This window comes from Cnephaeus nilssonii (genome assembly GCF_951640355.1).
Source record: "Cnephaeus nilssonii genome assembly, chromosome: 17".
Taxonomy (NCBI): domain Eukaryota; kingdom Metazoa; phylum Chordata; class Mammalia; order Chiroptera; family Vespertilionidae; genus Cnephaeus; species Cnephaeus nilssonii.
Window position 1 is genome coordinate 26,575,760 of NC_137088.1, and position 12,820 is coordinate 26,588,579.

Genomic DNA, 12,820 nt, shown 5'->3' on the forward strand with positions numbered 1-12,820 from the left:
CAAAGAAAAAGAAAATGATTTGGACATATTCAATTGAAAACAACTAAAATAAGAAAATAAGTGGGGGACTCTTTCCCCCTCCCCACATAGGAGTCTGTACTTGTTCTTCAATAAATTTCCACCTTTGCTATCAAAAAAAAAAAAAAAAGTGAAACAGAATACATTCAAAATTATATTTTCCATCAAAAGCAAAGCTGAGACTATAGTTCACAGTCTTTACCCACAATTGTGCATCTCATTTATCAACTAATTAGCCTTACAAGCATGTCAAACGTGTGGCCCACCAGCCACGAGTTTGACATGCTCAGAGCCAAGTCCTCTGATTCCACTACTGGCCATTGGTTCTCCAGCATTTTACTTTACACAGCCTTAGTATCTCTCCTAATGAGTGGAGGCAAAAACAGTTGAAACTTCCCAATTGGGAATAACTGTTGTAAAGAAAAAATTCTAATAATTACTTATAAATGCCATATGTAATTAAGAGTTTGTCTGGTGATGAATCTTACTACATAACAAATATTAGAATCTTATGGCAATAGTAATTTTTAAAATAGGTTATTTTGTGGTATAAATACAAAAATATAATGGTTATAAAAGATGCTGTTTGTTTTATGAGTACAAAATCTACCATTATATAGCAATATACAGCAAAATAACAGTCATGTAATTTGAAATAAATAAAACAGAAAATTTTCTTCATTCTACTTCAGAACAATATGTTACAAGGGAATATATATTTTTATGTTAAGAACACAGGACATTTAGCTGTAAATACAGGGAGAAAAGCATTTTGCAAAATAACATATATTGTATTGTTTATTTATTTTTTTGAGAGAGAGAGAGAAGGAAGGGAGGGGAGAGAGAGACATCAATTTGTTTTTCCATTCATTTATGCATTCATTGATTACTTCTTTTTAAAAATATATTTTTATTAATTTCAGAGAGGAAGGGAGAAAGAGAGAGAAAGAAACATCACTGATGAAAGAGAATCATTGACTGGCTGCCTTCTGCATGCCTCACACTGGGGATCGAGGCCACAACCTGGGCATGTGCCCTGACTGGGAATCAAACCATGACACCCTGGTTCATAGGTCAACACAACCACTGAGCCATGCCAGCTTGGTTCATTGGTTACTTCTTGTATGTGCCCTGACTGGAGATGGAACCCGCAATCTTTATGGTCAGGATGTTGCTCTAACCAACTGAGCTACCCAGCCAGGACTGTATAGTATTTTTGTTTAAATCAAAAAGGTTATAAATGAATACTCAAAGTTGAAAGGATATACACCAAACTAATAGCAATGGCTGTCATTACCTCAAGGGATTGAGGAGGAAGGGATGGGGTATAGGAAAGGGAACCTCCATTGGAGTATTCTCTATAGAGAAGTAACATGATAGGAATTGCATTTTTTTTTTTTTATTCTCACCTGAGGACATTCTTCCATTGATTCTTAGAGGGAGTGGGAGAGAGAGGGAACGACAGAGAGAAACATGGAAGAGAGAGAAACACATCAATTGGTTGCCTCCTGCACACGCCCTGACCAGGGCCTGGGCCAGGGAGGAGCCTGCCACCAAGGTACGTGTCCTTGACAGGAATTGTACCTGGGACACTTCAGTCAACGGCCGACGCTCTATCCACTGAGTCAAATTGGCTAGGGCAAGATAATAGAAACTAGGAGTAAGGTTATTACATAAAATTAAATGCCTTAAGTCAAATATAATTGTTAGCATAGGTAGTAATATTTGCTGAGTTTTCTATGCATAAAATAAAGTGTGAAGTATGATCAGCCACAATGTTTATAGTGTATGTAGATTAAAAACAAATCAGCTGCTCAAGGGTCACAATTTTTCTTTTTTTTTTAAAAATATATTTTATTGATTTTTTACAGAGAGGAAGAGAGAGGGATAGAGAGTTAGAAACATCGATGAGAGAGGAACATCGATCAGCTGCCTCCTGCACACCACCTCCTACTGGGGTTGTGCCCGCAACCAAGGTACATGCCCTTGACCGGAATCGAACCTGGGACCTTTCAGTCCGCAGGCTGACGCTCTATGCACTGAGCCACACCGGTTTCGGCCACAATTTTTCTTGACAATGAGCCTTAAGAAAAATGACACCTATTAATTTCATGAAAGAGAAATTACACAGAGGGCTGAAATGAACTTCAAGAGAACTTCAAGGTGCATATAATCCCCAGAAAGTGACTAAAAAGACAAAATGAGTCAAGTACAAGGCAACACCATATGCTGAGAGTGGGAATCTGGATAAGATAAGCAATCTGATGTCTTGAGAAAGAATGGAAAAGATGTAAAAAAAAAGCCATTTTTTAAAAATCACAGCTTTTACTAGGAGGTGAATTGACAGATTAGATGAAACTATATAGCAGTTTATCTGTCTTCCTGACTATGACTATTCTGAAGCAAAAATAGAATGACTCAAGCTCAGCGTTGCAGGTTGTGTCAAGTCAAGAGGTGAGAGGATTCTGGAATAACAACTTACCTAAGGACAGGAAACTTTATAATTCTTATATCACTTGTACACATCCACAGTCAATAAATAATAATTCAATTGATAATAAAGAAGGCAATTTTAAAATGGTTGATCATGCCATATATGGGCCAGGCAGGATAAGAAAACAAATGAAGTCATAAGGTGTTCATAGATTCTAGAGTAAGAACAATCAAGTTTTCAGCATCAGGAGACGTATAAAGAAGTAAGTGAAGTAGAGAGTGAAGAGGGCTAGATCACTGAAGCTAACCAGTTCCGGTGGAGATGAGAAGCAGCACAATGTAGAAGGAATTACACAGCACTGGAAGTCTACAGGCCTGAGTTCAGAACCTGACTTTACTGCTAAAGAGCATTTACTAAGGAGTATTTGAAAAATAATCTGTCACATAAAAAGGTTGAAAAAAACCCAATCCCCATGTCTTCTTTAGGAATAAAATTAAAATTTATAATTATGCTTTTCTCAAACTACACTGACATTTTAGAGACAATGGAGAAAATTAAAAAGAAAAAGCCATTAAAATATGTTTTGTTTTTCATACCAAATCAATTTTTTCTTTAGAAGTTAATATAAATAGATTGCAAGGCAGATGACTTCCAAAAAACCAGTGTATGTATAACTATTTTAAATACATCCAACTACTAATTAATGAATGCAGATGAAGTATATATGGTTTATCTGTTTCTAATGAAGAATATTTGTCTTTCAATATGCACATAAAACTCCAAAATCTTACACACTTCTCTGCCAGATGAGTAAGATTTATATTTAGAAAATTAATAGTACTTTCCAGGAAAACAATTTCTTTTAAACATTTCAGTGAGTAGTTGCACTGCTAAAATACACGCTTGAACATGTTTCAAATACTTTACAGATAAATAAATGGAAAATAACTAGGGATTGGAAAATTGAGTAACATGCTTTTGTTTGCTATAAACTTTAGTAACCCTTTACTGGCTAAACACACAAATTCCTGGAAGGTTTATCACTTAAAATTGTTTTTGCTTTCTTTCATAATTGTTAGGTTTTTTGATGATGAAAATAAAACATGATGTTTTGAAAAAGAAAAACAGAAAAGAAAAAAAGAACAATAAAACCTCAAAACTTAGACATTACAGAAATGTATAACTTTCAAGATTCTTATAATTTCATTCCTTACAACCATTGTTTACATTTTAATAAATATTATGGAATATTTACTTTTACCTTAATATTTTTTCTGAAGAATATATATTACTAGAAAAGATGAAAAAAACAAAAACAAAAACAAAACACAACCCTGAAATCTCACCCTGCCTCCCAATTTAAAAAGCACACACACAATGTGAATTTTCTGGATTTGATAAAATACTATAGTTGTGTGAAATCATTTGGGAATCTGGATGATGGGAACATCGAACCCTTCTATACTATTTTTACAACTTCTTCTGAGTCTATAATTATTTCAAAATAAAAATTTAAAATAAAAATTGAGGAACAGAGGAGTTAAATAATTTGCATTAGGGTCACACTATTACAGAATAAAAATTAAGCATAAATATATGAGATGGAAAGAGTAACTTAGTGATTAACTAAAAACAATTCCTTCAATATGGATTCATTCAGAAACATGTAGCCATGTGCTACATGAATAAGATACAGTCACTGCTTTAAAGGAGCCCTCAGTTTAGTAGGTCTTCACTTATTGAGGACCTACCATATAGACTCTACAGGCAAAGGTTAAAAAAAAATTAAATCCTTACACTCAAGGGAAAAATAAAAAGCTTTCAATCATCCTATATAATAAAGAGCTAATATGCCAATTAGAACAGCAGAACGACCATCTGAATGACCTTCCAGACGAAGCCGGAGCTGTGAGGGCCGAGGCAGCCGGAGCTGCAAGGGCCAAGCCCCTTGCACGAATTTCGTGCATCGGGCCTCTAGTATTCCCATAAATATATACTGGTGAACACATACACATATTCAACTCCAATTTGTGGAGTGCCTTCATACAAAAGAAACAGTCTAATTTTCTATTTATTTGTGGAATTTTAAAAATGAAGTGGGAAAGAGAAACTATTGACTAAAGTCTAAAGTTGTATAACTCTTAGTGCCAGTCCACAGTGGGTACTTTTCCCTCTTTGACTACTCTTATAAGTCACACTAGAGGCCCAGTGCACAGATTCATGCACGGGTGGGGTCCCTTGGCCTGGCCGGTGATCGGGGCCATCAGGGCCATCTCGCCCAGTCCTGATTGGGGCCTATCCTAGGGGGAGGGACCACGGGAGGTTGGCTGTGGAAGCACACTGACCACTAGGGGGCAGCTCCTGCATTGAGTGTCTGCTCCCTAGTGGTCAGTGGGCATCATAGCGACCAGTCATCAACCAGTTGTAATGGTCACTTAGGCTTTTATATATATAGATTGTGTGATATACTTTAGTACTTGGGTAATATTGTTCTCAAGTCATTACCTGAGTACATTTTATCTCCATTGGTATTTTGAGCTTATTAAGAGCTATATTTCCTTTCCAAAACCATGTGTCAGAGCACATAATTGGTAATGAATAAATGCTAGTTGACTTGTACTCTGCCAACCACATGTTACTTTCATAAAAAATTAGCTGTAATATTTGTAGGAGGCAGAAATTGATTAAATTTGATTTAATCAGTAATTATGGGATTACTAAATACAAAGTACAAGACATCTTACTAGCTACTAAATAATCCTAAAACATTAAAAGATAATGATATAGCTAACAAATCACTAGTGCAGCTAAATAGCTGAAAGCTATGCCACTAAAGAAAGTTCTTTAAAAAAAAAAATCTCTCCCCAACTACTGAATATTCTGCTTGTCCAAAAGAAGATGATACCTGTTTGTCAACTTTAATCCTATAAGAAATTATTTTCTAATATGAGTTTAAATATAATGAAGGAATAACTTTTTGGTACTAACTTAGTAAGTCATTACTTTCAGTATATTATGCTAATCCTAAAATTTAAACATCTTGGAAGACAACACATAATTCAGGAGATCTCAGTCTGAATTTTTCTTTCTTTGCTTAAGTAGTGAATAGAACAGAACTATAGTTACAGAACACATAGAGGACTCAGACTTATTATAAAAGGCTCCTAAAATATTAATGAATCAAATGATATAGGTAAAATACAGGTCAGATCCTGCTATGTTTTAAGTTATAAACTTTTATAATTTTTCCAGGTTATAAGTTAACATTTTTAATTCTCCTACTCTATCTTTAACATACTTAGAAATTAGAATTCATCAGTGCCATTACCAAAAGATTTTACACACCAACGTATAATTACATATACATAATTTTAATATCCAAATTGACTTTTCTAGGAAAAAAATTTGTCTTACTGGTGAATGTGCTCACATGTGTTTATACTGTATTTGAACCTTCAAATGATATAGTACTGAATGCATTGCTGTCATAATTCAGGGAACTATAAATCCTTCACATTAATGTCAGAATACTAAGGGCCAAGAGTCTTGGCTAAAATATAGGTAATGAGAGAAACTGAAGTAGTTTCCTTATTTCCACCATACACCTCCAATCCTAGGCCTTATTGTCGGTGCCCAGTGGAGGAGGTTATAATTTTTATTTGTTTTTACTCTTTATAAAGATTACACTGTGTACATTACACAGAGCAAGTTTACATTAATCTCATGCAATTCTTTCCAGGTTTCAAAAGAGGCTTTTGGAATTCTGTCCTCTCTGAGCTTATAATAACAAATTTAAAATTCTTCATGAAATTGTAAAATGAAATTAAAATGAACCAGAAGAAAGAACTGTAAACATGGATAAGCTAAATATTTTTAGATGGAAAATGTCTTTGAAGAAAAGAGAACATATGTGTAAATTCACAAATCCTATTTAAACAGGATTAGATCCACCTTAAAAGTAGGCAACTACATCAGAAAATCTTCAGGACTCATTTCTAAAAGTTTGAGTGGTGAAGACAGTCCTGAAAGTAGGGGAAAATGGAGATGGATTGGGCTCCCTCAGTACTCTGGGAGGAACATCTACTTAGTACGTGTGTCCCATATCAAACCTACTTATTTATTGTAAATGTGACTTATAGTACCTCTTTAGGATGGAAAATTATGTTATCTAGCTTGAAATCTCCATGAATCAAATTTTCTTCATTGTCATTATCTGGCAAGTTTTTCACTAGCCAGTCAGAGAGCTGTTTCATGGCAGGGATGTCCTGGTGAGCTGCTGCTTGATATTGCTTTGTCCAGGTTGATACCTAAAGGTACATAAATAAGAAAAATTATAGTGCTAAAGGTAAAGTGTAAAAGCCAGCGATTCTAAAATTAAAACAAAATTCAATTATATCAAAGTTGGTTTTATTTTTAAATGCTCAAGAGAAATGCCTGTGATGCTCATATCAGCCTAAAAACGTAAATATTTAAATCTTTCTTCCATCTAGTTCCATTTTACTTACATAGATTTTTTTTTATCACATATACAAACAAAATACTGGCCTAGGAATCAAGAGATGTTGGTTCTTCTTTTTATTAAGCAACTATTTTGAGGAAGAAAAAAAAATGCACACACACGCACGTGTGCACACACATGGACACACATATGCACACACAAATAAGCATAGAAAAATAAATTATGGAAGGCTCACAAGAAGCAATCCCTGAAAAAGGAAATATGGGGCTAGAAGAAGGGAATTTTTTACTTTTCATTTAAATATTCTTTCTTATTACCCATAGAATCTTCTAAATGTATTACAGGTATGAGAAGTGTAAAGACTTTTTATTGTTCTTAGACTCAAATGTAAACAAATCAACCTATTCTCAAAGTCCTCCATCAACTGAGACCATATTATTACCTGCTTATAACCGTCTCTCCACTCCTCAAGGTAATCTCTGTTCAATTTAGTGCAGTCAAGATCTTGTTTGGAATCATATGAACCTAGGTTTAAATTATATCTAAGCCACTTATTTGTGTTTTGAGACCTGAAAACCTGTACCCCCATCTGCAGAATGGGAGTAATAATACCTATGTCTTATGGCTGTTACAAAAATGAAAAAGACCTGGCATATAATGAGTACTCTCCAAACCTTAGTTCTCACCCCTAGCTGGTTTGGCTCAGGGGATAGAGCGTCGGCTTGCAGACAGAAGGATACCAGGTTTGATTCCACTCAAGGGCACATGCCTGGGTTGCAGGCTTGAACCCCAGTAGGGAATGTGCAGGAAGCAGCCGATCAATAATTTTCTCGCATCATTGATGTTTCTATCGCTCTCTCCCTCTACCTTCTCTCTAAATCAATAAAAATATATTAAAAAAAACCCAAAACCTTAGTTCTCTTTTCTCTCCCCTCAACTCCCTCAAAAAGACATGTATACAAAGGAGAACAGCTCCATACATATCTGGTCTTGCTGTTCCTTTGATTTGAAATGCTCACCATCTCTCTTCCCTATCAGTCTAGATTTTATCCTTCCTTAAATACACAGTGTATGATATCTCTCTCAGGAAGCTTAAGCAAGGGTATACTGATATCTACCATCTGAAGGGAACAGCTCTCATGATGCATACCAAACAATTTACTACTAGATTACATACTCTTTTTATACCATTTTCAAGTTTCAAGTAAGTAAAATTCATGTATAGGTTTCTTAAAATGACCATAGCTCCATTGAGAAAAGAACGTATTTCTATTTTCTTAATATTTAACACAGTATTTAACATATAATTTAACTCAGTCATGCTTAATAAATACGTTAACCTAATTTAAAAGGGAAAAACTGTATAAAAATATGTTGGCAAATTAAAAGAAAAATCTGAAACAGTTTTAAATTTATATTCATGTACATTCTGTCCCTTTCAAAAGTTTGATAAACAAAATCTGATCCTAGAATATAGTTATTTTATGTTTAAAACAAGTCAAACTGAAGGCTAATATTAAATACTAGAGACCCGGTGCACGAAATTTGTGCACGGGGGGGGGGGGGGGGAGGTGTCCCTCAGGCCAGCCTGCACCCTCTCCAATGTGGGACATCCCTCTCACAATCCAGGACTGCTAGCTCCCGACTGCTTGCCTGCCTGGTTGCCCCTAACTGCTTCTGCCTGTCAGCCAGATCACCCCCTAACCACTCCCCTGCGAGCCTGATTGATGCCTAACTGCTCCCCTGCTGGCCCGATTGCCCCTAACTGCCCTCCTCTGCCAGCTTGTTCACCCCTAACTGCCTTCCCCTGCCAGCCTGGTCACCCCAAACTGTCCTGCTCTGCAGGCCTGGTTGCCCCCAACTGCCCTCCCCTGCAGGCCTGGTCGCCCCTAATTGCCCTCCCCTGCAGGCCTGGTCGCCCCTAATTGCCCTCCCCTGCCGACCTGGTTGCCCCTAACTGCCCTCCCTGCAGGCCTGGTTCTCCCCCGCCCCCAATTGCTCTCCCCTGCAGGCCTAGTCCCCCCAACTGCCCTCCCCTGCAGGCCTTGGTCCCCCACCAACTGCCCTCCCCTGCAGGCCTGGTCCCCCCCAACTGCCCTCCCCTGCAGGTCTGGTATCCCCCAACTGCCCTCCCCTGCAGGCCTGGTCCCTCCCAACTCCCCTCCTGTACTGGCCTGATTGCCCACAACTGCCCTCCCTGCTGGCCATCTTGTGGCGGCCATCTTGTGTCCATATGGGGGCAGCCATCTTTGACCACATGGGGGTGGCCATCTTGTGTGTTGGAGTGACAGTCAATTTGCATATTACTCTTTTATTAGATAGGATTAGAGCTGCCCTGGCTGGGTTGCTCAGTTGGTTAGAGCCTCGTCCCATACACCAAAAGGTGGCAATTCGATACCTGGTCAGAGCATATACCCAGGCTGCAGGCTCAATACCTGGTCAGGGTGTGTGTGGGAGGCAACTGATCATGTTTCTTACATAGTTCTCTCTCTCTCTTTTTCTACCCCCCCTTCCTTTCTCTAAAAGTCAATTTTTAAATAAAGTATTTTAAATGTTAGAGCCAAGTTTCAGAAAAGTATAAAGTAATAGGTTTTATTTTGACTAATAATGTATATTATTTTAAGAACTTGAGGAAAAGAGCTCTGTATGTGGATTCCTTACCTGTCTTTTGCAGTACCCAGCACTTATACCATATCCTTCCAGCTGCAATGAGTTTATATTCAAAGAATGTAACCGAGCCAAGGTTTCTATCATGGCTACATATATGGCTGAGCGCTCTGCTGGGCTAACTCCAGGAATTGTGATATCACGAAAAATTCGACCCTATGAAAGCAATGACAATAGATAATTTAAACAAATAAATCTTTTCATACTAACTCTTTGCAGTTTCACCATCCCCTACTGCCAACAAAACAAAAGGATGACAGTTTTGCAGCCAAAACCAATTATTTGTAGAATATGCTAGAAAAATGTTCATTTGTGAAACATGTCTAATGTAAGAGTATATAATGCCAAAGGGAAAATGCAAAGATATGCCAAGGTGAACTTAAAGAACAAAAACGACTTTCAAGTTACATTTTACAAAAAGAAAAAGCTTTTAAAAATTTAAATGTATCATCCTAATGGACTGATTTATAATTTGGAGTTTCTCCACCCCTACTTTCTGGACAATTTTGATATTACCATTACATATAGCTCTTTACTGACACCTAGAGGAAAATATTGTGCTCAAATTAAAAATCTGCAAAGCAAACTACCTAAAGTGATTAATAAACTATCACTTATTAACATCTACTTTCTTAATTGAAAATAAAAGCGCAACAAAGTAAGATTGTGTTAATTTACCTGTACATGTTCCATCACGTAAAATTCTGTTCCAATGACAGAAGCATCGCTGCAGTACAATAGAGGCTTGGGAACAGGGAATCCGATTGAAAACAAAGCTTTCTGGACTTTAAATTCTCTATCGATCTAAATAGGATGATAGATTATTACAAATCAGAGACATAGAAATTTAATAACTACTTGTGAGCTAACATTAAGGCTAGAATTAAATTTTTAAATGACATAGAGGCTAACAGTTTCCTTATTATTTTCCTTAAATGTAGTTTTATGCAGCACTAAATTAGGCCAGCACTAAAACATGATAAATAGGTTAGGCATATTCATGGAGCCAAATCCTGGTTCTGGGTATATGAAGGCAACAGATCCTGGTCACAATATTTCACAGGTATTATCATAAACATCTCTTTGTTCTCAGCAGTTCCCTGATCACTGGCTCACTCTGTCTCTCACATGTCTCCCCAGGGGGCTCAGGCAAGTCTCTATTCTAATGCTCTTGGAACAGTCAGCTCCAGAATGCTGGGGGGCCAGTAAGTACCGGGAGAAAGAAAAATCAACTGCTCCTTCTGGAGATCAATGGAGGTGCTTGTGTCCAAGGCAGGACATGGGGATCCTTCCTGGTAATTGAGGCTGCCGTACAGCTCAGGATAACTATTGGGAAAGGAGGCAACAAGAAGCAAGCTGGTACTGAAGCAGGAGCCCAAATAAGATAGTGAGAAGAGTGGGCCTCCTCAATCAGAACAGTTTAGTAACTACTTGTGAGCTAACATGTATGGGCTTATCACTCAGGACCTGAGGACACAGTTTACAGAGAACTGTGATGCCGACTCATCTGCAAGCAAAGTCCCCTTGCCCAGTGGTGCTCCTGATCCCTCCTCAGAAGAAGAAACCATGCAGCTCACTTTGACAGCATGGATAAAGCAGCTGCTGCTGCAATAACTAGAGCAGGGAAGTGACTACACCTATGACCAAGGTGAGAGAAGCCAGCAGTGCCAATGGCTATAGAAAGAAGTGTTTATAACCACCTTGGCTATGAGAAATGGGGGTGGGGAGGGATGGAGGTGGGTTAGGGAGTCACAAAGTGGATTACAGTCTGGGAGCATTGCTATTTTTCAATGTAGATTTGGGGAAAATAAAGGGACTTGAAACAAAGTACTCCAGATCCTTTAGCTGAGAGCATTATGTTGTGTTCAATGTCTTCCGGTAGGATGTTATAAAAAAAGAGAGTCAAGTAGAGCTGTTTATTGGGGCATAAATCTCTGGACAAGTAGGGATTCTCCTTCAGCCATGTCATGTTAAGTTTCATAAAAGTTACCCAACTTTCCCTGGCTGAGTGGTTCAGTTGGTTAGAGCATCATCCTGTACACCAAAAGGTTACAGGTTCTATTCTGGTCAGGGCACATACCCAGGTTGTGGGTTTAATCCCAGGTAAGGGTGTGTGTGGGAAGCAACCAATCAATGTCTCCCTCCCTCCCTCTCTCCCTCCCTCTCTCCCTCCCTCTCTCCCTTCTTCCTTTCCTCCCTTCTTCTCCCCCCCCCCCCCCCCCCCCGCCTTCGCTTTATATCCCTTCCTTTCTCTCTAAAAATAAAAAACATATCCTCAGGTAAGGATTAAAAAAAAAAAGTTACCCAACTTTTTTTTTATCTTAAGCATCCAAGTTACTTCATGTGTCTGGGAATATGACCTGGGACCAAGAAACTCAGAATCAGCATTTTCCATTACTATGCTATTAAGCCCACCCCTCAAAGACCTGGGAAGTCCTGGGCCTGGGAAGCACCTGTTATACATGATTATAATAACATTGTAATTATAAATATTAATGTTCTCCGGGACTTTGATTTCTTTCTTTACAAAAAGGAATTAAATCCACATGAGGACTGGATGTTGTCCAATATTAATAGCCTATAGACTTAATTTCAGCCTCAAATCCTTTTTCAAAACAAAAATGGGAAATATAATTCAAGCGAAATTTTTATCTAAGAAATAAAATGAATTTTCTATTATTTAACAATCATGAGATGACTTTTAAAAGCAATTTAAATTGTTTTTGTGTGTATAAAATGCACTTATTTATCAACAAAGAATGTATTAATGAACTTGTATTATAATGTGTCATTACCACACCTTATGTGCTTTAGGAAGAAGTGAACCAGGTGGTTTTTTTCTGAGTACATATCCTTGAAAGCCCTTCTGGAGATAAAAGGTTGGATTGGACTGTCCTGATCTAGACAAGAGAAAAGAAATGGTCAATTACAAAGATTTATTGTCCTTCTTCCACAAATCCTACTGAAATGTCATAAGAAACACAAAATGAAAATACATCCGTTTCAATGTTGGAAAGCCAAGAGTACTGCTGCTAGAAGCTCAGTACATGAATTTGGGATAATAAAATGCAGATGGCAATGAGAAGGCAAAAAGGACTAATTCCAATGTAACCCTGATATTCGGGGCTAGTGACCTGAATCCAAGCCAGCAAACTCAGTGTACATTCCTAATAACCTATAATTAAGTCCCTCTCTCCTTTCCAGATACTGGTCTTGCAGAACCTGTTACTGTGAACAGTGCA

General features: G+C 37.6%; 1 protein-coding gene across 1 annotated transcript in view; it reads right to left on the reverse strand.

The window, feature by feature from the left end:
* Positions 1-12,820, reverse strand: part of ACAD11 (acyl-CoA dehydrogenase family member 11) — a 72,469-nt gene that overhangs the window by 47,871 nt on the left and 11,778 nt on the right. The window contains exons 2-5 of the mRNA XM_079795353.1: positions 12,379-12,478; positions 10,257-10,382; positions 9,573-9,734; positions 6,595-6,759 (exon numbers count right to left, since the gene is read on the reverse strand). Coding sequence (XP_079651479.1) covers positions 6,595-6,759; positions 9,573-9,734; positions 10,257-10,382; positions 12,379-12,478 — 553 coding nt within the window. The remainder of the gene's footprint in view (positions 1-6,594; positions 6,760-9,572; positions 9,735-10,256; positions 10,383-12,378; positions 12,479-12,820) is intronic.